The following is a 23,545-nucleotide window of genomic DNA, read 5'->3' as shown; positions in this document are numbered from 1 at the left end:
GTGAAAATGGGGCTGAATGTAAAGTCATTTTTCCGCTCATTTTTACCAAGAACATCCGTGTATGTGAACAGAACCCTGATCGCTGTGGATGAGAGAACATGCTAAATACTGTACGTGTGGAACACTGTACCTTTAACCGTTTTCACGAACGCTTGTTTCTCTTTAGTTGGATCCTTCTCGTCCAGCAGGACGCCGTGAAAGATCCGGCCGAAGGTTCCTGCAAAGATAAATAAAATAATAATAAAACTAATAAACAGAACCGAGAAGCTTCACCGTACACTCGTACAGCGTCATGGATCAAAGGTTTATTGAGCGAGAACCTACTGACATCAGGTCCAGCTCAATCTAGTCTAATGAAGCCAAGCACTGTGGGAACAACATGACAAAGTTGTTATTTTATGTTATTTTATTTTCCCAAAAGTGGCAACCTGGCAGTGGTGGCTTGAACCAGCGACCTTTTCCATTACTAGTCCAGTACCTTCACCACTGGGCTATTCCAGGGATAAATGGGTTGATAAAACAAAACAATGCTCTGCAGAAATGTAGTGAGATAAGACTCTGGAACAGATTAGCTCCTGATTTCAGGGTTTGGATCTGCGCTCGTTATTACTGCGAAAAAAATCCCCCGAAGCGACGAAGCACCAACAGACCATCAAAATATGAAACCACTTCACCTGCTGATGCACGTTCCCTCCAGCGCCGCATTCTATCAGGTCAGGCTCAGATCCAAGCCCGGCGTTCTTTAAGGGAGGCGTTTTAATTTCAGGAGGGGTGGGGGGGGGGGGGTGAGTAAATAACATCATTAAGGCTGTGGCTGGAGGGAGATTAGTGCAGCACGCCTATAGAACAGAGGAACTCGGCGCGTCTGGGATTTACGTTGACGTAAATGCGTGAGCGGTGCCGTCTGGGAGGACCGGAGAACATGCAAACCGGAGCCGGGTGAGCTTTAGATCTAGAGCTCGACCGACTTTCTCCAGCGCTGGATCAGGGATCAGGGATCAGGGGGTGGATGGAGGTTTACTTAAAGCTTAGGCAGCGTTTGCTTCGGCGGCGTTTTGACGTAGACGAACGGCGTGACGCAATTCGGTCAGGACTCGACGTGCCGGGCGGTTTTACCAGGACAAACACGATGCATCATCTCCAGAGTTAAAGGCGGGTCGTCTGAGGAAACTCCTCGAGCTCTCCGAGTTGGAATCTCGGCTCTGCTGCCGGTCGGCTGGGCGCCCACTAGTCTGCTGGGTGGGAAAAGACGGGACTAAAAAGTGGGCGGGGTTTTCGAGGCTGTGTAAGGATCCTGGTTAGTGGAGATCAGCGTGACTCTCGTACGGGCGAATAAGAAGGGGTCGCCATCGGGGTCTCAAGCAGAGGAAGAGGAACCGGCTACGACTAAACTGGGTCATTGTACGCCGCCTCTGGAGCTGTAAGTGCTAAGGGCCTTGCTCAAGGGCCCAACAGTGGCTTCAAGTTGGTAACACAGCTCTTCCCACCAGGCTACCCTGTCCCATTCCCATTATATGTAAGGCAGCTGTAGCCTAGTGGTTAAGGTACTGGACTACTAATCAAGAGGTCGCTGGTTCAAGCCCCACCAATTCCAGGTCGTCACTGTTGGGCCCTTGAGCGAGGCCCTTAACTATCAACTGCTTAGACAATATACTGTCACGCTTTGGATAAAAGTGTCTCCTTGTGTGACCATCACTGTTCTAGCATGACCCAGCACCCAGAGCAAACACCAAAAAACATTTCTGGGATGAATTGGAATGCAGACTGTGAGCCAGGCCCTTTCATTTAACATCCAGTAGAGCGGTAGCTATTACAAACGCTACCTAATGACACCATAATGCTCATTTTTGGGTGTCCACATACTAATCAATTAAATGAAACATATTTTAGTCCTGGTCAGGGACGCAGTGGGTCCGGTGTACCCGGAATCACTAGGCGTAGGGCAGCGCCACCCCCCGGACAGGACGCCAATCAGTCACGTAGTGCCGACCTCCCAAAAACCCGCTAATTATATTGTATACAGAAGCCCGACCGGCTGATAGCACCTGAAGAATCGAACCCGCTTCTGACATTGCAGCAACAGTTTAGGGAAGGACCTTGTTTCAGCACGACTGGGACGATGAAGTATAATAACGTTATTTATCAAATAGATACAAGGAAACCCTCAAATAACCTATAAAAATATATATATATATATATATATATATACAGTGTATCACAAAAGTGAGTACACCCCTCACATTTCTGCAAATATTTTATTATATCTTTTCATGGGACAACACTATAGAAATAAAACTTGGATATAACTTAGAGTAGTCAGTGTACAACTTGTATAGCAGTGTAGATTTACTGTCTTCTGAAAATAACTCAACACACAGCCATTAATGTCTAAATGGCTGGCAACATAAGTGAGTACACCCCACAGTGAACATGTCCAAATTGTGCCCAAAGTGTCAATATTTTGTGTGACCATCATTATTATCCAGCACTGCCTTAACCCTCCTGGGCATGGAATTCACCAGAGCTGCACAGGTTGCTACTGGAATCCTCTTCCACTCCTCCATGATGACATCACGGAGCTGGTGGATGTTAGACACCTTGAACTCCACCTTCCACTTGAGGATGCGCCACAGGTGCTCAATTGGGTTTAGTCCATCACCTTTACCTTCAGCTTCCTCAGCAAGGCAGTTCTCATCTTGGAGGTTGTGTTTGGGGTCGTTATCCTGTTGGAAAACTGCCATGAGGCCCAGTTTTCGAAGGGAGGGGATCATGCTCTGTTTCAGAATGTCACAGTACATGTTGGAATTCATGTTTCCCGCAATGAACTGCAGCTCACCAGTGCCAGCAACACTCATGCAGCCCAAGACCATGATGCTACCACCACCATGCTTGACTGTAGGCAAGATACAGTTGTCTCGGTACTTCTCACCAGGGCGCCGCCACACATGCTGGACACCATCTGAGCCAAACAAGTTTATCTTGGTCTCGTCAGACCACAGGGCATTCCAGTAATCCATGTTCTTGGACTGCTTGTCTTCAGCAAACTGTTTGCGGGCTTTCTTGTGCGTCAGCTTCCTTCTGGGATGACGACCATGCAGACCGAGTTGATGCAGTGTGCGGCGTATGGTCTGAGCACTGACAGGCTGACCTCCCACGTCTTCAACCTCTGCAGCAATGCTGGCAGCACTCATGTGTCTATTTTTTAAAGCCAACCTCTGGATATGATGCCGAACACGTGGACTCAACTTCTTTGGTCGACCCTGGCGAAGCCTGTTCCGAGTGGAACCTGTCCTGGAAAACCGCTGTATGACCTTGGCCACCATGCTGTAGCTCAGTTTCAGGGTGTTAGCAATCTTCTTATAGCCCAGGCCATCTTTGTGGAGAGCAACAATTCTATTTCTCACATCCTCAGAGAGTTCTTTGCCATGAGGTGCCATGTTGAATATCCAGTGGTTAGTATGAGAGAATTGTACCCAAAACACCAAATTTAACAGCCCTGCTCCCCATTTACACCTGGGACCTTGACACATGACACCAGGGAGGGACAACGACACATTTGGGCACAATTTGGACATGTTCACTGTGGGGTGTACTCACTTATGTTGCCAGCTATTTAGACATTAATGGCTGTGTGTTGAGTTATTTTCAGAAGACAGTAAATCTACACTGCTATACAAGCTGTACACTGACTACTCTAAGTTATATCCAAGTTTCATGTCTATAGTGTTGTCCCATGAAAAGATATAATGAAATATTTGCAGAAATGTGAGGGGTGTACTCACTTTTGTGATACACTGTATATATATATGTATATACTGATCCTGGTCAGGGTTGCAGTGGGTCCGGTGTACCCGGAATCACAGGGCGCAGTGCAGCACCACACCCCTCTCAAAAACCCTTTTGAGACTTTTCTAATCGTGTTTGTATGCAGAAGCCTGACCGGCTGATAGCACCGCTGACCCGCTGCACCCACTTATATCAGGTATCCGTTCGAACCTACGGGTTCCAAGAGTAAGCGGACGCACCTTCGTGCAGGACGTCCCGCAGCGTCACCCTCTCCCTGGAGATGGCGATGTCTTTCACCTTGGCTTTGGCCTCCAGCAGCGTCACGCTCCTCAGGTCGTTCTTCTCGATCCGCAGCGAAGGGTAGCCTAACACACACACACACACACACACACACACACACACACAAACATGAAACGACATGAAACCTCGCCGGCCTGCCGAGACCGAGCCGCTACCGATCTTACGCAACGTGTTTTTAAATCGCGGCTGATTTAATCGCTCGGAGTCGACTCTGCCGTTTCTGGACGAGCCGAGACCGAGTTAGTTTGGATTTTTACGCCATGTTTAACACACATCAGTGTCATGTTCTAATCTGCTACATGAACAATGTGTTTACATTTCTGTGTATTTATTATTATTCATTTATTAGGATTTTAACGTCACGTTTTACACTTTGGTTACATTCATGACAGGAACGGGAGTCACTCATCACGCAAGATTCATCAGCTGAAGTTTAATATCAAACACAGTCATGGACGACGATGTGGGAGGAAACCGGAGCTCCCGGAGGAAACCCACAAAGACACGGGGAGAACATGCAAACTCCACAAGGAAAGGACCCGGATTAATCCAGCTGGGAATCGAACCCGGGCCTTTCTTGCTGTGAGGCGACGGTGCTACCCACCGAGCCACCCTTACATTTCTGCGTAATGGGGAAGGAAGCGCATATTTTGGGTCAGTTTAATATTTTCAGTTTAATATTTATTTTTGTGGCAGTGAGGAGGTTAAAGCTGATCTTGTGTTGTCCTGGTTTCAGGCGTGTGCACTTGTTTGTCTTTCCTTTGTGTATTTGATTAATAGTAAGTTAATAATGAACGTGTTTGAACATGTCTGTGTAACAGGGTAGAAAGCGCCTCACTAAAGAGAAAGCGTATTTTTGTGTTATTGCATCTCGTCTTTATATCTTGGGTGTTTTATATTTTATTTTTATTGTTATCATTCCTTTGGTATATTTAGGGCATCTCATCACGTTGTGCTTTATCGTATTAGGTGTTTTTATCAGGTGCACGTTACCTCAATAAAGCAATAAATATAATCTTACATCTAAATAATTAATATTTATGAATGACTTTTGTGTGTTCACACACCCTCTGGGTCCTATTCTGAACGAGCCGAGACTCCGCCAAGTTAGTCTGGATTTTAACAACATGTTTAACACACATTAGTATCATTTTATGCTTATTTTATATTAGAGAAAGCTCTAGAGAGAAATCCCCACACACCTACTAGAGAAGAAAATAGAACTCCTGTACTGTACAGATTCTCAACCTGAGGTTAAACAATGGTTCATTTACATTTATCGCATTTAGTGGACGCTTTTATCCAAAGTGACTTACAGTACTGTGACAGTATACTGTCTAAGCAATTGAGGGTTAAGGGCCCAACAATGGCAACCTGGCAGTGGTGGTGGTGCCAGCAACCTTTCGATTACTAGTCCAGTACCTTAACCACTAGGCTACTGCCGTTTCTGAACGTTTCTGAACGAGCCGAGACACCACCAAGTTTGTTTGGGTTTTAACGGCATGTTTAACACACATTTGTGTCATTTTATGCTTATTGTATCTTATCTTTATATTTTGGGTCTGTTTTATTTTTATATTTGTATTTTTGTGGCTGTGAGGAGGTTAAAACTGATCTCGTGTCGTTTTGGTTTCACACGTGTTTACTTATTCTCTTTCCTTTGTGTATTTGGAATATCTTATCAGGATGTGCTTTATCTTAATAGATGTTTGGCAGATTTCACAGTTTGGGGTTTTTCTCCTTTTATCAGGTACCCATAACCTCAATCACGCAATAAATTTACACCGAGCAGGCATAACATTATGTCCACTACAGGTGAAGTGAATAACACTGATTATCTCTTCATCACGGCACCTGTTAGTGGGGGGATATTAGGCAGCGAGTGACATTTTATCCTCAAAGTTGATGTTAGAAGCAGGAAGAATGGGCGAGCGTGAGGATCTGAGGGCCAAATTGTGATGGCTAGACGACCGGGTCAGAGCGTCTCCAAAACTGCAGCTCTTGTGGGGTGTGTCCCGGTCTGCAGTGGTCAGTATCTATCAAAAGTGGTAAACCGGCGACAGGGTCATGACCGGCCAAGGCTCACTGATGCACGTGTGGTCGGATCCAACAGACGAGCTTCTGTAGCTCAAACTGCTGAAGAAGTTCATGCTGGTTCTGATAGAAAGGTGTCAGAATACACAGAGCAGCACAGTTTGTTGTGTATGGAGCTGCAGACCAGTCAGGGTGCCCATGCTGACCCCTGTCCACCACCGAAAGCACCAACAATGTGCACGTGAGCGTCGGAACTGGACCACGGAGCGATGGAAGAAGGTGACCTGGTCTGATGAATCACGTTATCTCAATTGAATCGAGCATCTGTGAGACGTGCTGAACAAACAAGTCCGATCCACGGAGGCGCCGCCTCACAACTTACAGGAGTTAAAGGATCTGCTGCTGACATCCTGGTGCCAGATAGCACAGCACACGTTCAGGGGTCTAGTGGAGTCCATGCCTTGATGGGTCAGGGCTGTTTTGGCAGCAAAAGGGTGGGCATAATGTTATTCCTCATCGGTGTGTTCTTCATCCTATATAATTATTAATATAAGTGACTTTTATACGTTCACACATCAGCTTGGCCCTAATGCAGTGGTTTCCAGTGTGGGTGCTGCAAAATCCATGATAAATGCAATTTAATTTAAAATCTGATTAAATATAAATAAATAAATTTATTAGTGTTTTTTAATATCCTCCGAGTGAACCGGAGACGTGGTGTAAGGTCTGTGTGTTAAAGGTGAACGTTCGGGTTAATTACACGCCGTGTAATCTCAGTCGTGATGTAAGAGCCTGATAAGATCAAACATAATTCCAGTTCAATCGTAAACCTGGCAGGAAGAACCAGTTTCATAAATAAAGATCTGAGAACCAGATTGATCTGACCCAAAATCACCGTCGGATCATGATGGACACGTTCCAGACGACTTGCACAACACACAGAAAACACGTCTTAAAGCAAACTGCGCTCGAGCCGAGTCCGCCTGGAGCTGCACTGTTTACTTTTACCTTTATACAACCGAGCTGAGCAATAATACATTTACACCGTTCACCCTTTTCGACTCTGGATCTTGAACTGGTTCCGTTCGGGCTTCTTAGAACCTCGGTGCTGTCCAGGGAAGCGACTCACGCGCCGGTTTTTATAGGAACCGAGGACGTGTCACACCAGCAGGGGGCGCTGCACCACACACACAATGGAAGGAAACCCTAGTAAGAAGCCGGCAGAGCGCAGCCAAACAAACTGGGGCACCAAGCTCCCGAGTTCAAGTCTTAGCTCTGCTATCGGCCGGCCGGCCGCCCACACAGACGCGCAGCTGGCAGCAACATGAGTTCTGAGCACATGGGTGCTGTGAGAAGGTTTGCATGTTCTCCACAGGTATGTCTGGGTTTCCTAAGTTTAAGTTAGAGTGTGTGACCCTAGAACACAGCAAATCACCCAACATGACCCGCTGATCTTTATAATTAAGAATAAACGAGTCAAATTAATGAGTTTTAATGTGATGTGTAATAATTAGGATAATTTCTGACGGGTGGAGAAATGAAGCGCGGAACCAATGTTTTAACGTCGGAATCTTTTCACGGTGTACAATAAACAAACCCTGCTTTCAGGCTAGAAGTATTCATTCTGACAGAGTCTAGATCAGGGGTGACCAATACGTCGATCGCGATCTACCAGTCGATCACACAGTGCACGCTGGTACATCGTTCCTCATTCAAACAGGTCAACGTGACTGACATGAAATGTGGCCACTTTATTTAATTAGCGGTTTGTTATCTGACATTCATATGAAACGCTGCACTTAGGTGAAACAAGCCACTTAAATTACAAATACAGAAAATTTAACTGGATCCTGCGAAAGCTAAATTTCTACACCTCTACATGAGAAGGTGCTGTAACCATAAAAGAATTAGAGAGCATCAATTTTGGAACTTACACATATTTGACAGCTTTTTCGGATCAACCTGCTCGTGTGAATCGACCTTTTCCCACATGAAAACGATGAAGTGTAAATATCGGTCCACCCTTACTGATGAACACCTGAAAAACTGCTTGAGAATCAGTATCAGCAGCTCCTGTCCAGATACATAAACCTGACTGATACCATTCAGAGCAAATCATCAGAATGAGGTCAGTGTGAATATTCAGTCACTTGCCCAGTAAAGCTGAATATCAATACAGGAACTGAAGCGCATTTAAAAAGCCTCAAAGCTTTTTTGAAAAATGATGAGGCCAACCTTAAAAAGTAGATGGTGATGACCTGTCGACTGAATCAGTAGATCTCGAGCCATGAAAGTGTGTCAACCCCTGGTGTAGATGTACAGAAGGTAAATGTGGATGTGGATACAGGGGTATTTGACAGGGATGAAAAGTAAAAACAGCCACTAATACAGTGATGAGACCTGAACTCTCACAAATCATGTTTTTGGCACAGATTCAACTTTATCTTTTTTTGCAAAATGTATTTAATTTTTTTATATTTGAAATAACAGACTGATTGAAGGAGCAGTTTGGTGATGTGTCAAAAAGTGGTTTGATAAAGTACAACAGAAATGACTGGAATAAAGGTGAAAGGAATATTCATGATCTTTGAAGTTATTTCAACAAAGTTAAACTCGACCTATTTTTGTCAGCATTTTGTTGGGGGGGGGGGGGGGGGACCAGTTTGAGAACCAGTGTGTTCATGTAAATATGAGTTTAAGCTGGTACATATTTGAGGATGAAGCGCCACCCAGTGGTGAACCAGAATAATACTTTAATAAAGCAATACATTTATTCTTATGCTTAAATAATTATTAATATAAATGACTTTTATACGTTCACACATCAGCGTGACTTTATTACAGTAGTTTGCAAGTCCATAATAAATGCAATTTATTTGTCTGTTGACTCTTATTAGATGTCAGACAGGATGAAGCTGAGATATTTCATCTGTTATCTGCTCGACTTCATTTCATTTATTAATAAACATCCATTCCTGCATTTCTGACCTGCAACACATTGCAAAAAAAGTTGGGACGGTAAAGCATTTACCACTTTGTAATGTTGCCGTTCTGGCACCGAGGAGACCGAGTGATTTAGTGTTTCAGCTTTTATTTTGTTCCTAGATGCCTCCGAGCCCAGAGAAGTCGACGCCGCTCCTGGACATGGTTAACACGAGGCTTTAAGTATGATTAGTGCAGTAACTCTGTATTGTAGAGCTGATAAAGGTTTGATAAACTAATCCCTCACCCATGTGGTGTTGAGTGGAGGTTCTTGATGCGGCGCCGTCTGAGGGATGGAAGATCACGAGCGTTCAGATTAAGCTCGCACCCTCGACCTTTACACACTGAAATTCCTCCCGATTCCTTAAATGGTTTAATGATATTCTGCACTGTAGAGGGAGAACATGCAAATCCCTTCCAATCTCACACATTTGTGGACAAACTGGATCCTCTGATCATCTTTACTCATCAGAGACTCTCAGCCTTTCCTGGATGCTGCTTTTGTACCGAACCATGATCACAATCACCTGTTCACATCACATCATTACTGGCCCTAAATCTCCCCCGTCCCAACTTTTTTTGGAATGTGTTGCAGGCCTGAAATGCAGGAATGGATGTTTATTAATAAATGAAATGAAGTTGAGCAGATAACAGATGAAATATCTCAGGTTCATCCTGTCTGACATCTAATAAAAGTCAAAGTCAATGTAAGAAACTCTGTGTTTTTATTTTATTCACATTTTCCATACTGTCCCAACTTTTTTCTGATTTGGGGTTGTAATAATAAAAGGTCCTGAACATCGAAACACCGGGGCGAGTTCCCTGAAAACGACAGAACGCTGACATTCTGCATCATCGAGCAACCAGACATCCCGGCTTTGAGAGGGTTAAGGGCCTTGCTCAGGGGTCCAGCAGTGCGTGGCAACCCGACCTTCCGCTGCCCTGGTGTCTGCCCTGCTTTGTGCGCCCTCTGCTGGCCAATTCAGGATCCACCTCGTTTCATAATGCAAGTTATTATTACAGCAGGAAACGGGAGCAGCCCCATTGAAGTCTAGCCCAAAATAACAGCAAGCCACACCCGAAACAAAAGTCACATGATGAGGATGACGATGATGGTTAGAAGAACAGAAGTGTTAGTGAGTAGATGTGGTGAGACGTGAGCGTGCAAAAAGGAAGCGAAGCGGCACTTACTTTTGCTTTCATGGGAGGGGGCGCCGGGGTGGGGGAAGGAGGCGCCTGAGAGCTGCAGCATGGGAGGAGAGCCAGCGTGAACATCTGATGGAGGGATGGAGAGAGAGAGAGAGAGGGGATGGAGGGAACGAGGGAGGAACAGGTGAGAGAGAGGAAGGTGAAGGATGGGTATTTATGGCAGGCAGTTTGTGAGGTGAACAAATGTAGTACCGGCGCGGAACATCTAACCACACGGGTTCTATACTTTCTATACATTTATTAAATACAGCTACTTCCAAAAAGCTTGGAGAAGAATCGAGTCCTTTTATCAAAGCACAGTTATGCATTTAGCAGACACTTTAATGAAAAGCAACCCTATGCAATTTAAGAAATTGGCGGTTAAGGGCCTTGCTCAAGGGCCCTACAGTGGCAACCTGACCCTCTGCTGCTTTGATATCTATTTATTTATTTATTTAGTTTATTCCTAATTCATTCATTTTCAAAAAATATTTTACTTAAAGTTGTGTTCGTCACCGCACCTCTGCCAGGAACGTCCCCAAATTCCTAAATGTCCAAAACGACATTTTTAATTAAGCTTTCAAACAGTATTCGCAGTTCTGCCACAGCACCAGAACTAAAATAAAGTTTATGCTTTTGATTATGTCATACTGAACCTGATACAGCGTTCGTTCTGTGGAGATCGTTTCAGGCCAATCAGATTTATTTAGTACGGTGATCTCGTTTAAAATAGAAAACATGAACAGATGACTGTAGTAAATATTCATGACCACCAGGGGGCAACAACATACTTCATCATATACACATAGACATTGATGCGAGACACTTAAACGCTCGTACAAACACCCAAAACTAGGGATGTACCGATCACCTTTTTATTGTTCCCGATCCCGATCCGATACCGATTCTCAAACCGATACTTGTATTTTCTAGATATTGTCTAGATAAGAACTAGATAATACTGTTCACACAGTGCACACTTCAACTACATTACAGTTATTCACATTAATCCAGTGTTTATGTTTAACACCTGAATAGCTCTGCAGTGCTGAAGGAAAAAAATTGCCTGCATCCAAACTATTGCTTAATGTTCTTTTACAAAATAAAAGTAAACAAACCTAGTGCAGCATTGTAGTAAAAATGAAGTGAGATAATTACAGTTTCACTTTGAACTTTATATTCAAAGAACATAATTCTGTTTAATGCAGTGATATGAACAGAAATCTCCACTCACAAGTGGTGTAGCAGCTTAACTTGAATATAAAAAAAACAAATAAGTGACTTAACAGCATTACAGTAAAACCTGAATACCAAAATAAATTGGACAGGCTCTTTTGTTATGAAGCAAAGCCAGTTCTTAAAGTGCTTGTATTGTGACAATGGTTTGATGGACGGGTCTACGCAAAGTGAGTGTGTTTTGACCCTTTGGGGCTTCCATAGCGCATGGGATAGCGTGCTCGGCTCTGGCTGTCCGCTATTCGGGACAGAAGAAGTTAATAAAGTGTTTTGCTCCAGACAATTAGTGAATATAGCGTGTATTTTATTTCTTTATTAAGCGAGTGCATCACTACGACGCTCGGTTACATAACTAAGCCAATCAGAGTGCTCGATACTGAGATGTCGTTCAGTCTTGTAACACGTAAACTGGTAAAAGCTGTACGTTATTGTCCTGAAGTTTTCATACTGGGATTAAAAGTGATTGTGTAGTAAACCGGAGTGATCCTGGACTCACACACCATATAAACAGTAAAATTCTACAGTAATGAACGCAGCTCTGCTCCCACCGCCTGGTGAAACACTCACAGTGCAGACGTCACACTTCACTGCTGGACTCGTTTCACTTTCCAATTTAAAGTATTTCCACACAGCGGACATGCTGACGCAAAACAAAAGATCGGGTTATGATCGGCATTAGAAAAGCCGATTTCCGATCAGTTAAAAATGCCTTGATCGGCCCCGATCCCGATCTCTGTGCTCAGACCATACACCGCACACTGCATCAACTCGGTCTGCATGGTCGTCATCCCAGAAGGAAGCTGACGCACAAGAAAGCCAGCAAACAGTTTGCTGAAGACAAGCAGTCCAAGAACATGGATTACTGGAATGCCCTGTGGTCTGACGAGACCAAGATCGTTTGGCTCAGATGGTGTCCAGCATGTGTGGCGGCGCCCTGGTGAGAAGTACCGAGACGACTGTATCTTACCTACAGTCGAGCATGGTGGTGGTAGCATCATGGTCTTGGGCTGCATGAGTGTTGCTGGCACTGGGGAGCTGCAGTTCATTGAGGGAAACATGAATTCCAACATGTACTGTGACATTCTGAAACAGAGCATGATCCCCTCCCTTCGAAAACTGAGCCTCATGGCAGTTTTCCAACAGGATAACGACCCCAAACACAACCTCCAAGATGACAACTGCCTTGCTGAGGAAGCTGAAGGTAAAGGTGATGGACTAAACCCAATTGAGCACCTGTGGCGCATCCTCGAGTGGAAGGTGGAGGAGTTCAAGGTGTCTAACATCCACCAGCTCTGTGATGTCATCATGGAGGAGTGGAAGAGGATTCCAGTAGCAACCTGTGCAGCTCTGGTGAATTCCATGCCCAGGAGGGTTAAGGCAGTGCTGGATAATAATGGTGGTCACACAAAATATTGACACATTTGGGCACAATTTGGACATGTTCACTGTGGGGTGTACTCACTTATGTTGCAGCTATTTAGACATTAATGGCTGTGTGTTGAGTTATTTTCAGAAGACAGTAAATCTACACTGCTATACAAGCTGTACACTGACTACTCTAAGTTATATCCAAGTTTCATGTCTATAGTGTTGTCCCATGAAAAGATATAATAAAATATTTGCAGAAATGTGAGGGGTGTACTTACTTTTGTGAGATACTGTACACTCAAACACTCATACTCACTCATACACTTATGCCAAGTTCACACTACACGACTGATCGGTGATAGGGGGTTTCACACTACACGATCCATCACCAACTGGAATCGCAGGCGAGCTTCTCTGGTCTCCCTTTTTTTCTTTTTAAAACACACGTGAGAAGTGACGAGAAGTTTAATGATACCACGTCCAAAAATGCACGTCAACAAATAGCGAGAGATCAAAGTTTGTGCGCTGACGTGATGAAATCAAGGAAGAAAAATAAATGAATCTCAGTGGATCTGGCAACACGACCAGTATATGGCTTGTTCTGTAGTTGGAGGTTAATTAATAATTTTGCAATGCAGCGTGGGTATCATGTTTTGTAGAGGACGATCAGGTCAGAAATACTGTAAAACGTTGTGTGCGCCGGTGTATCCTGATATAAACGATATTAATTAAGCCCCTGTACCACTCGTCTCTTGCGTTTCCCCTCACGCTGTATCCTGCGTTCTCATTGGCTGTTCGACATGTCACTCATTCCCAGTCGCACATCTAAGATCAGATATCTGACGTTAGGGCTGGGCGATATGGATCAAAAATTATATCTCGATATTTTTTAGCTGAACGGCGATATACGATATATATCTCGATATATTTTCATCCCATAAGCTACATGTTCCAAATTTTTTACAGGCACTTTTATTAATATTCATGCTGGGAAGCTTCACACGAGAACTGTTTTTCCTTAAGAAAAAAAATAACTACTGTAAGAAAAAGTTTGTTGTCTTCTAACGTCTCACCTGTCGTGTGATGTGAATTACAAATATATTGTCTGGCCCTTTAAGAATGATAAGTGCACTATAGGGCGCAGGGAGCGAGTGTGTAGGGAAGATAACAGAAATTGACCGTTTCCGACTGCGACATTAAAAGTAGCGTTCTCGTTAACAACATTAACATTTACATTAATATTTTCTTTTACCGTATAGAACTCAGTTCTGTAATCCAGGCAGAACTAATCGTTCATGTTACTGTGTAACTATTACAATATATAATGCATTTTAATCAGCGTTCTGCTTCATGCACTTTATTATTATTTAACAGCTTTATTTGTTGTTTAATTGCTGTTTGCTCCTTGTTTACTGCAGAGTTAGTTCATGCAATTTTATTAATTTTTGGATGTTTATTGGCCGAGAACAAGAAACACTATAATAGAAGATAAATAAATAAATGAGTCTCGGACGTCGGGATATCCTCCAGTATAAACTAACGTGCATGTCAGCCCGTGCGTGCGCTTGTATGTTTATGTTGGTTTTTGAAACGAATAACGACTCGTTTTCTTGTTTTTCAACTTTGGGATTTGAAGTGAAAAACGAATGAAGGTACACGGAGCTGGAAGATTTTATCTGGACTTGTTTTCGGCGTTCTCTACAGAATACATTATTCTGCTGCTCATCTGACACTTTGAATCCGAACCATCTCCAAATAATTGAGCCATTATTTTTCTTTTTACTAAGCAGCTCCTCTTCTATAGCTTCTGTCACGTCTTTATGCGTCTCCATGCTATCGCTGCCTGCAGGACTTACTGGTGAAGCGGTGGGGAGGGAGGGGGGCGAGTTGTGTTCAGTGAGGGAGAGGGGCGAGTTGTGTTCAGTGAGGGAGGGGGGCGAGTTGTGTTCAGTGAGGGAGGGGGGCGAGTTGTGTTCAGTGAGGGAGGGGGGCGAGTTGTGTTCAGTGAGGGAGAGGGGCGAGTTGTGTTCAGTGAGGGAGGGGGGCGAGTTGTGTTCAGTGAGGGAGGGGGGCGAGTTGTGTTCAGTGAGGGAGGGGGCGAGTTGTGTTCAGTGAGGGAGGGGGCGAGTTGTGTTCAGTGAGGGAGGGGGGCGAGTTGTGTTCAGTGAGGGAGGGGGGCGAGTTGTGTTCAGTGAGGGAGGGGGCGAGTTGTGTTCAGTGAGGGAGGGGGCGAGTTGTGTTCAGTGAGGGAGGGGGGCGAGTTGTGTTCAGTGAGGGAGGGGGCGAGTTGTGTTCAGTGAGGGAGAGGGGCGAGTTGTGTTCAGTGAGGGAGGGGGGCGAGTTGTGTTCAGTGAGGGAGGGGGGCGAGTTGTGTTCAGTGAGGGAGGGGGGCGAGTTGTGTTCAGTGAGGGAGAGGGGCGAGTTGTGTTCAGTGAGGGAGGGGGGCGAGTTGTGTTCAGTGAGGGAGGGGGCGAGTTGTGTTCAGTGAGGGAGGGGGCGAGTTGTGTTCAGTGAGGGAGGGGGGCGAGTTGTGTTCAGTGAGGGAGGGGGGCGAGTTGTGTTCAGTGAGGGAGGGGGGCGAGTTGTGTTCAGTGAGGGAGGGGGGCGAGTTGTGTTCAGTGAGGGAGAGGGGCGAGTTGTGTTCAGTGAGGGAGGGGGGCGAGTTGTGTTCAGTGAGGGAGAGGGGCGAGTTGTGTTCAGTGAGGGAGAGGGGCGAGTTGTGTTCAGTGAGGGAGGGGGGCGAGTTGTGTTCAGTGAGGGAGGGGGCGAGTTGTGTTCAGTGAGGGAGGGGGCGAGTTGTGTTCAGTGAGGGAGGGGGCGAGTTGTGTTCAGTGAGGGAGAGGGGCGAGTTGTGTTCAGTGAGGGAGGGGGGCGAGTTGTGTTCAGTGAGGGAGAGGGGCGAGTTGTGTTCAGTGAGGGAGAGGGGCGAGTTGTGTTCAGTGAGGGAGGGGGGCGAGTTGTGTTCAGTGAGGGAGGGGGGCGAGTTGTGTTCAGTGAGGGAGGGGGGCGAGTTGTGTTCAGTGAGGGAGAGGGGCGAGTTGTGTTCAGTGAGGGAGAGGGGCGAGTTGTGTTCAGTGAGGGAGGGGGGCGAGTTGTGTTCAGTGAGGGAGAGGGGCGAGTTGTGTTCAGTGAGGGAGGGGGGCGAGTTGTGTTCAGTGAGGGAGGGGGGCGAGTTGTGTTCAGTGAGGGAGGGGGGCGAGTTGTGTTCAGTGAGGGAGGGGGGCGAGTTGTGTTCAGTGAGGGAGGGGGGCGAGTTGTGTTCAGTGAGGGAGGGGGGCGAGTTGTGTTCAGTGAGGGAGAGGGGCGAGTTGTGTTCAGTGAGGGAGAGGGGCGAGTTGTGTTCAGTGAGGGAGGGGGGCGAGTTGTGTTCAGTGAGGGAGGGGGCGAGTTGTGTTCAGTGAGGGAGGGGGCGAGTTGTGTTCAGTGAGGGAGAGGGGCGAGTTGTGTTCAGTGAGGGAGGGGGGCGAGTTGTGTTCAGTGAGGGAGGGGGGCGAGTTGTGTTCAGTGAGGGAGGGGGCGAGTTGTGTTCAGTGAGGGAGGGGGGCGAGTTGTGTTCAGTGAGGGAGGGGGGCGAGTTGTGTTCAGTGAGGGAGGGGGCGAGTTGTGTTCAGTGAGGGAGGGGGGCGAGTTGTGTTCAGTGAGGGAGGGGGGCGAGTTGTGTTCAGTGAGGGAGAGGGGCGAGTTGTGTTCAGTGAGGGAGGGGGGCGAGTTGTGTTCAGTGAGGGAGGGGGGCGAGTTGTGTTCAGTGAGGGAGGGGGGCGAGTTGTGTTCAGTGAGGGAGGGGGGCGAGTTGTGTTCAGTGAGGGAGGGGGCGAGTTGTGTTCAGTGAGGGAGAGGGGCGGGGCAGTGAGGAAGAGGGGGGCGAGTTGTGTTCAGTGAGGGAGGGGGCGAGTTGTGTTCAGTGAGGGAGGGGGCGAGTTGTGTTCAGTGAGGGAGGGGGCGAGTTGTGTTCAGTGAGGGAGGGGGCGAGTTGTGTTCAGTGAGGGAGGGGGGCGAGTTGTGTTCAGTGAGGGAGGGGGGCGAGTTGTGTTCAGTGAGGGAGGGGGCGAGTTGTGTTCAGTGAGGGAGGGGGCGAGTTGTGTTCAGTGAGGGAGGGGGGCGAGTTGTGTTCAGTGAGGGAGGGGGCGAGTTGTGTTCAGTGAGGGAGAGGGGCGAGTTGTGTTCAGTGAGGGAGGGGGGCGAGTTGTGTTCAGTGAGGGAGGGGGGCGAGTTGTGTTCAGTGAGGGAGGGGGGCGAGTTGTGTTCAGTGAGGGAGAGGGGCGAGTTGTGTTCAGTGAGGGAGGGGGGCGAGTTGTGTTCAGTGAGGGAGGGGGCGAGTTGTGTTCAGTGAGGGAGGGGGCGAGTTGTGTTCAGTGAGGGAGGGGGGCGAGTTGTGTTCAGTGAGGGAGGGGGGCGAGTTGTGTTCAGTGAGGGAGAGGGGCGAGTTGTGTTCAGTGAGGGAGAGGGGCGAGTTGTGTTCAGTGAGGGAGGGGGGCGAGTTGTGTTCAGTGAGGGAGAGGGGCGAGTTGTGTTCAGTGAGGGAGGGGGGCGAGTTGTGTTCAGTGAGGGAGGGGGGCGAGTTGTGTTCAGTGAGGGAGGGGGGCGAGTTGTGTTCAGTGAGGGAGGGGGGCGAGTTGTGTTCAGTGAGGGAGGGGGGCGAGTTGTGTTCAGTGAGGGAGGGGGGCGAGTTGTGTTCAGTGAGGGAGAGGGGCGAGTTGTGTTCAGTGAGGGAGAGGGGCGAGTTGTGTTCAGTGAGGGAGGGGGGCGAGTTGTGTTCAGTGAGGGAGGGGGCGAGTTGTGTTCAGTGAGGGAGGGGGCGAGTTGTGTTCAGTGAGGGAGAGGGGCGAGTTGTGTTCAGTGAGGGAGGGGGGCGAGTTGTGTTCAGTGAGGGAGGGGGGCGAGTTGTGTTCAGTGAGGGAGGGGGCGAGTTGTGTTCAGTGAGGGAGGGGGGCGAGTTGTGTTCAGTGAGGGAGGGGGCGAGTTGTGTTCAGTGAGGGAGGGGGGCGAGTTGTGTTCAGTGAGGGAGGGGGGCGAGTTGTGTTCAGTGAGGGAGAGGGGCGAGTTGTGTTCAGTGAGGGAGGGGGGCGAGTTGTGTTCAGTGAGGGAGGGGGGCGAGTTGTGTTCAGTGAGGGAGGGGGGCGAGTTGTGTTCAGTGAGGGAGGGGGGCGAGTTGTGTTCAGTGAGGGAGGGGGGCGAGTTGTGTTCAGTGAGGGAGAGGGGCGGGGCAGTGAGGAAGAGGGGGGCGAGTTGTGTTCAGTGAGGGAGGGGGGCGAGTTGTGTTCAGTGAGGGAGGGGGCGAGTTGTGTTCAGTGAGGGAGGGGGCGAGTTGTGTTCAGTGAGGGAGGGGGCGAGTTGTGTTCAGTGAGGGAGGGGGGCGAGTTGTGTTCAGTGAGGGAGGGGGGCGAGTTGTGTTCAGTGAGGGAGGGGGCGAGTTGTGTTCAGTGAGGGAGGGGGGCGAGTTGTGTTCAGTGAGGGAGGGGGGCGAGTTGTGTTCAGTGAGGGAGGGGGCGAGTTGTGTTCAGTGAGGGAGAGGGGCGAGTTGTGTTCAGTGAGGGAGGGGGGCGAGTTGTGTTCAGTGAGGGAGGGGGGCGAGTTGTGTTCAGTGAGGGAGGGGGGCGAGTTGTGTTCAGTGAGGGAGAGGGGCGAGTTGTGTTCAGTGAGGGAGGGGGGCGAGTTGTGTTCAGTGAGGGAGGGGGCGAGTTGTGTTCAGTGAGGGAGGGGGCGAGTTGTGTTCAGTGAGGGAGGGGGGCGAGTTGTGTTCAGTGAGGGAGGGGGGCGAGTTGTGTTCAGTGAGGGAGGGGGGCGAGTTGTGTTCAGTGAGGGAGGGGGGCGAGTTGTGTTCAGTGAGGGAGGGGGGCGAGTTGTGTTCAGTGAGGGAGGGGGGCGAGTTGTGTTCAGTGAGGGAGGGGGGCGAGTTGTGTTCAGTGAGGGAGAGGGGCGAGTTGTGTTCAGTGAGGGAGGGGGGCGAGTTGTGTTCAGTGAGGGAGGGGGCGAGTTGTGTTCAGTGAGGGAGGGGGGCGAGTTGTGTTCAGTGAGGGAGGGGGGCGAGTTGTGTTCAGTGAGGGAGGGGGGCGAGTTGTGTTCAGTGAGGGAGGGGGGCGAGTTGTGTTCAGTGAGGGAGGGGGGCGAGTTGTGTTCAGTGAGGGAGGGGGGCGAGTTGTGTTCAGTGAGGGAGGGGGGCGAGTTGTGTTCAGTGAGGGAGGGGGGCGAGTTGTGTTCAGTGAGGGAGAGGGGCGAGTTGTGTTCAGTGAGGGAGGGGGGCGAGTTGTGTTCAGTGAGGGAGGGGGCGAGTTGTGTTCAGTGAGGGAGGGGGCGAGTTGTGTTCAGTGAGGGAGGGGGGCGAGTTGTGTTCAGTGAGGGAGGGGGGCGAGTTGTGTTCAGTGAGGGAGGGGGGCGAGTTGTGTTCAGTGAGGGAGGGGGGCGAGTTGTGTTCAGTGAGGGAGGGGGCGAGTTGTGTTCAGTGAGGGAGGGGGGCGAGTTGTGTTCAGTGAGGGAGGGGGCGAGTTGTGTTCAGTGAGGGAGGGGGCGAGTTGTGTTCAGTGAGGGAGGGGGCGAGTTGTGTTCAGTGAGGGAGGGGGGCGAGTTGTGTTCAGTGAGGGAGGGGGGCGAGTTGTGTTCAGTGAGGGAGAGGGGCGAGTTGTGTTCAGTGAGGGAGGGGGGCGAGTTGTGTTCAGTGAGGGAGGGGGGCGAGTTGTGTTCAGTGAGGGAGGGGGGCGAGTTGTGTTCAGTGAGGGAGGGGGGCGAGTTGTGTTCAGTGAGGGAGGGGGGCGAGTTGTGTTCAGTGAGGGAGGGGGGCGAGTTGTGTTCAGTGAGGGAGGGGGCGAGTTGTGTTCAGTGAGGGAGGGGGGCGAGTTGTGTTCAGTGAGGGAGGGGGCGAGTTGTGTTCAGTGAGGGAGGGGGCGAGTTGTGTTCAGTGAGGGAGAGGGGCGAGTTGTGTTCAGTGAGGGAGGGGGGCGAGTTGTGTTCAGTGAGGGAGGGGGGCGAGTTGTGTTCAGTGAGGGAGGGGGCGAGTTGTGTTCAGTGAGGGAGGGGGGCGAGTTGTGTTCAGTGAGGGAGGGGGGCGAGTTGTGTTCAGTGAGGGAGAGGGGCGAGTTGTGTTCAGTGAGGGAGGGGGGCGAGTTGTGTTCAGTGAGGGAGGGGGGCGAGTTGTGTTCAGTGAGGGAGGGGGCGAGTTGTGTTCAGTGAGGGAGGGGGCGAGTTGTGTTCAGTGAGGGAGGGGGGCGAGTTGTGTTCAGTGAGGGAGGGGGCGAGTTGTGTTCAGTGAGGGAGAGGGGCGAGTTGTGTTCAGTGAGGGAGGGGGGCGAGTTGTGTTCAGTGAGGGAGGGGGGCGAGTTGTGTTCAGTGAGGGAGGGGGGCGAGTTGTGTTCAGTGAGGGAGGGGGGCGAGTTGTGTTCAGTGAGGGAGGGGGCGAGTTGTGTTCAGTGAGGGAGAGGGGCGGTGGCAGTGAGGAAGAGGGGGGCGAGTTGTGTTCAGTGAGGGAGGGGGCGAGTTGTGTTCAGTGAGGGAGGGGGCGAGTTGTGTTCAGTGAGGGAGGGGGGCGAGTTGTGTTCAGTGAGGGAGGGGGCGAGTTGTGTTCAGTGAGGGAGGGGGGCGAGTTGTGTTCAGTGAGGGAGGGGGCGAGTTGTGTTCAGTGAGGGAGAGGGGCGAGTTGTGTTCAGTGAGGGAGGGGGGCGAGTTGTGTTCAGTGAGGGAGGGGGCGAGTTGTGTTCAGTGAGGGAGGGGGGCGAGTTGTGTTCAGTGAGGGAGAGGGGCGAGTTGTGTTCAGTGAGGGAGGGGGCGAGTTGTGTTCAGTGAGGGAGGGGGGCGAGTTGTGTTCAGTGAGGGAGGGGGGCGAGTTGTGTTCAGTGAGGGAGGGGGGCGAGTTGTGTTCAGTGAGGGAGGGGGCGAGTTGTGTTCAGTGAGGGAGGGGGCGAGTTGTGTTCAGTGAGGGAGGGGGCGAGTTGTGTTCAGTGAGGGAGGGGGCGAGTTGTGTTCAGTGAGGGAGGGGGCGAGTTGTGTTCAGTGAGGGAGGGGGGCGAGTTGTGTTCAGTGAGGGAGGGGGCGAGTTGTGTTCAGTGAGGGAGGGGGCGAGTTGTGTTCAGTGAGGGAGAGGGGCGGGGCAGTGAGGGAGAGGTGCGGGGCAGGTGAGGGAGAGGGGCGGGGCAGGTGAGGGAGAGGGGCGGGGCAGTGAGGGAGAGGTGCGGGGCAGGTGAGGGAGAGGGGCGGGGCAGGTGAGGGAGAGGGGCGGGGCAGTGAGGGAGAGGGGCGGGGCAGTGAGGGAGAGGGGCGGGGCAGGTGAGGGAGAGGGGCGGGGCAGGTGAGGGAGAGGGGCGGGGCAGTGAGGGAGAGGTGCGGGGCAGGTGAGGGAGAGGGGCGGGGCAGGTGAGGGAGAGGGGCGGGGCAGTGAGGGAGAGGGGCGGGGCAGGTGAGGGAGAGGGGCGGGGCAGTGAGGGAGAGGGGCGGGGCAGGTGAGGGAGAGGGGCGGGGCAGTGAGGGAGAGGTGCGGGGCAGGTGAGGGAGAGGGGCGGGGCAGGTGAGGGAGAGGGGCGGGGCAGTGAGGGAGAGGGGCGGGGCAGGTGAACATGTGCAGAGACAAACTGGGAGAAGAGAAAGACGAACTGTCGGATCTAACTGGAACATAACATCTATATCGATATAAGCGATATTGTCTTATCTTATATCGCGTATGAAAATATATCGATATATTCTAAAATCTCGATATATCGCCCAGCCCTATCTGACGTGCTAGAAAACTCAATCCAGTCGCCGAGCGGTCTTAGCGACTGAGAGCCGAGTTAACGCCGAGTCGCTCCCGACAGGGAAAATCAGTTGCCGAGCCAAATCAGGGCAAAAATCGTGTAGTGTGAACCGGGTATTAGACATGCACTCAAACATCCAGGCAGACAGACAGACACCCTGCTATAATAACACTTCACTGGTCAGGGTTGTTGTGGGTCCGGCACCAACTGTAAACACTGGCCAGAATGAATACTCCCCAGACATGGTTCCAATAAAAGAACTTTTGGAATGTGGAAGGAATCCATCGGCCTAAATTCATTCATTTTCTTCTCATCATGTGACCAACACATAAAATCTAACGTTCTCAGTTCCAATTTGGGCAGCTCGGGTCCGAGAGGCCTTTATTACTCTCCGTGCGGGACTGAAATAGTTCCTCACTGGTAAACACGGGTTACTTGTGTATATTTATCTTTTCATGACTGTTATTAGCAGAGAAGAAATCACTGAGATCAGATACTTCACAGCTCCGCCACCCTACAAAAATAACCAGGCCTAATTTCAGCCCGGCCGAGCCCCGTTAGAGTGAATAAACCAGATCTGAGTACTAAAATAAGCTCTACATATTTTTAGGGGACACAAATACGCCTGTGTAGCAGCGGCGGCGCCACCGCATAACACAAAAATAATCAAACACCTCATTTGCTGTTTGTCCCCACAGCTACGCCTCAGCCCACCTAAAGCACCACGGATCTAGAACGTTTTCATTCATCAGTAGCCAGTTCGTGCCGTTTTTGCATTTTTCCTTCTGTAACCTGAACCGTTTGTGAAGATGAGGGCGCGACCGAGCACAAAGGAACCAAAAACGCTTTTTTTTAATCTGAATGGTGAGTGAGTGCAGGTGCTAGTGAGGGCTGCGGATCTTACTGGTGACTGAGGTGGCATTGTTGGGAGTATCTGCTCTCAGGTACTGCGTGGTCTGGGTGGAAGGCTGAGAGAGACCCTGTGAGCTTCCACTGTCGCTCTCACTGTAAAAAAAACACAGACGTCACATTAATAACACAGTTAAATAATGTTATTGTTTGTTTATTAGGATTTTAACTTCATGTTTTACACTTGGGTTACGTTCGTGACAGGAACGGTAGTTACTCACTACACAAGATTCATCAGGTCACAAGGTTATATCCAACACAGTCATGGACAATTTAGTGTCTCCAGTTCACCTGACTGCACGTCTTCGGACTGTGGGAGGAAACCGGAGCACCCGGAGGAAACCCACGCGGACATGGGGAGAACATGCAACCACCTGGGGATCGAATCCAGGACCTTCTTGCTGTGAGGCGACAGTGCTACCCACTTAGCCACTGTGCTGCGCATGATTGTTATTATTATCATTATTATTATTGTTAATATTATTATTTTTTACTAATATCTTCATTTTTGTTAATATTATTATCAATATTATTATTATTAATATTATTTTATTATAATTATTTTATTAATAATATTATTATCATTATTAATATTATTGTTATTATTATTATTGTTCATATCATTATTGTTAATATTATTGTTATTAATATTATTATTTTATTATAATTATTTTGTTAATATTATTATTATTATTACTAATATTCTTTTTGTAAATATTACTATTATCATTATTATTAGTAGTATTATTATTATCATTCTTATTATTAATATTATTTTTGTTAATATTATTATCATTATAATTATTAATATTATTATTATTAATATTATTATTTTTGTTAGTAATGTTATTATTATTATTACTATTATTATTATTATTATTATTATTATTATTACTATTATTATTATTATTATTTATATTATTGCCATTATTATTATTACTATTAATATTATTATTCATATTGTTATTATTATTACTAGTATTATTATTGTTATTATTATTATTATTACTATTATTATTAAAACT

The 23,545-nt window shown here is 48.5% G+C and overlaps 1 protein-coding gene across 2 annotated transcripts in view; it reads right to left on the bottom strand.

Annotated features, from left to right (window-relative positions):
* ryk (receptor like tyrosine kinase) overlaps positions 1-23,545 on the bottom strand; it is a 68,442-nt gene that overhangs the window by 22,069 nt on the left and 22,828 nt on the right. The window contains exons 7-10 of one of the 2 annotated variants that reach the window (XM_062997226.1): positions 22,516-22,616; positions 10,294-10,377; positions 4,026-4,151; positions 131-217 (exon numbers count right to left, since the gene is read on the bottom strand). In XM_062997226.1, the coding sequence (XP_062853296.1) occupies positions 131-217; positions 4,026-4,151; positions 10,294-10,377; positions 22,516-22,616 (398 nt within the window). The remainder of the gene's footprint in view (positions 1-130; positions 218-4,025; positions 4,152-10,293; positions 10,378-22,515; positions 22,617-23,545) is intronic. The other variant, XM_062997227.1, reaches the window with a different exon arrangement.

The sequence above is a fragment of the Trichomycterus rosablanca genome, chromosome 6, assembly GCF_030014385.1.
Source record: "Trichomycterus rosablanca isolate fTriRos1 chromosome 6, fTriRos1.hap1, whole genome shotgun sequence".
In the NCBI taxonomy this organism is placed as follows: domain Eukaryota; kingdom Metazoa; phylum Chordata; class Actinopteri; order Siluriformes; family Trichomycteridae; genus Trichomycterus; species Trichomycterus rosablanca.
This window is presented reverse-complemented; position numbering and strand designations above follow the sequence as displayed.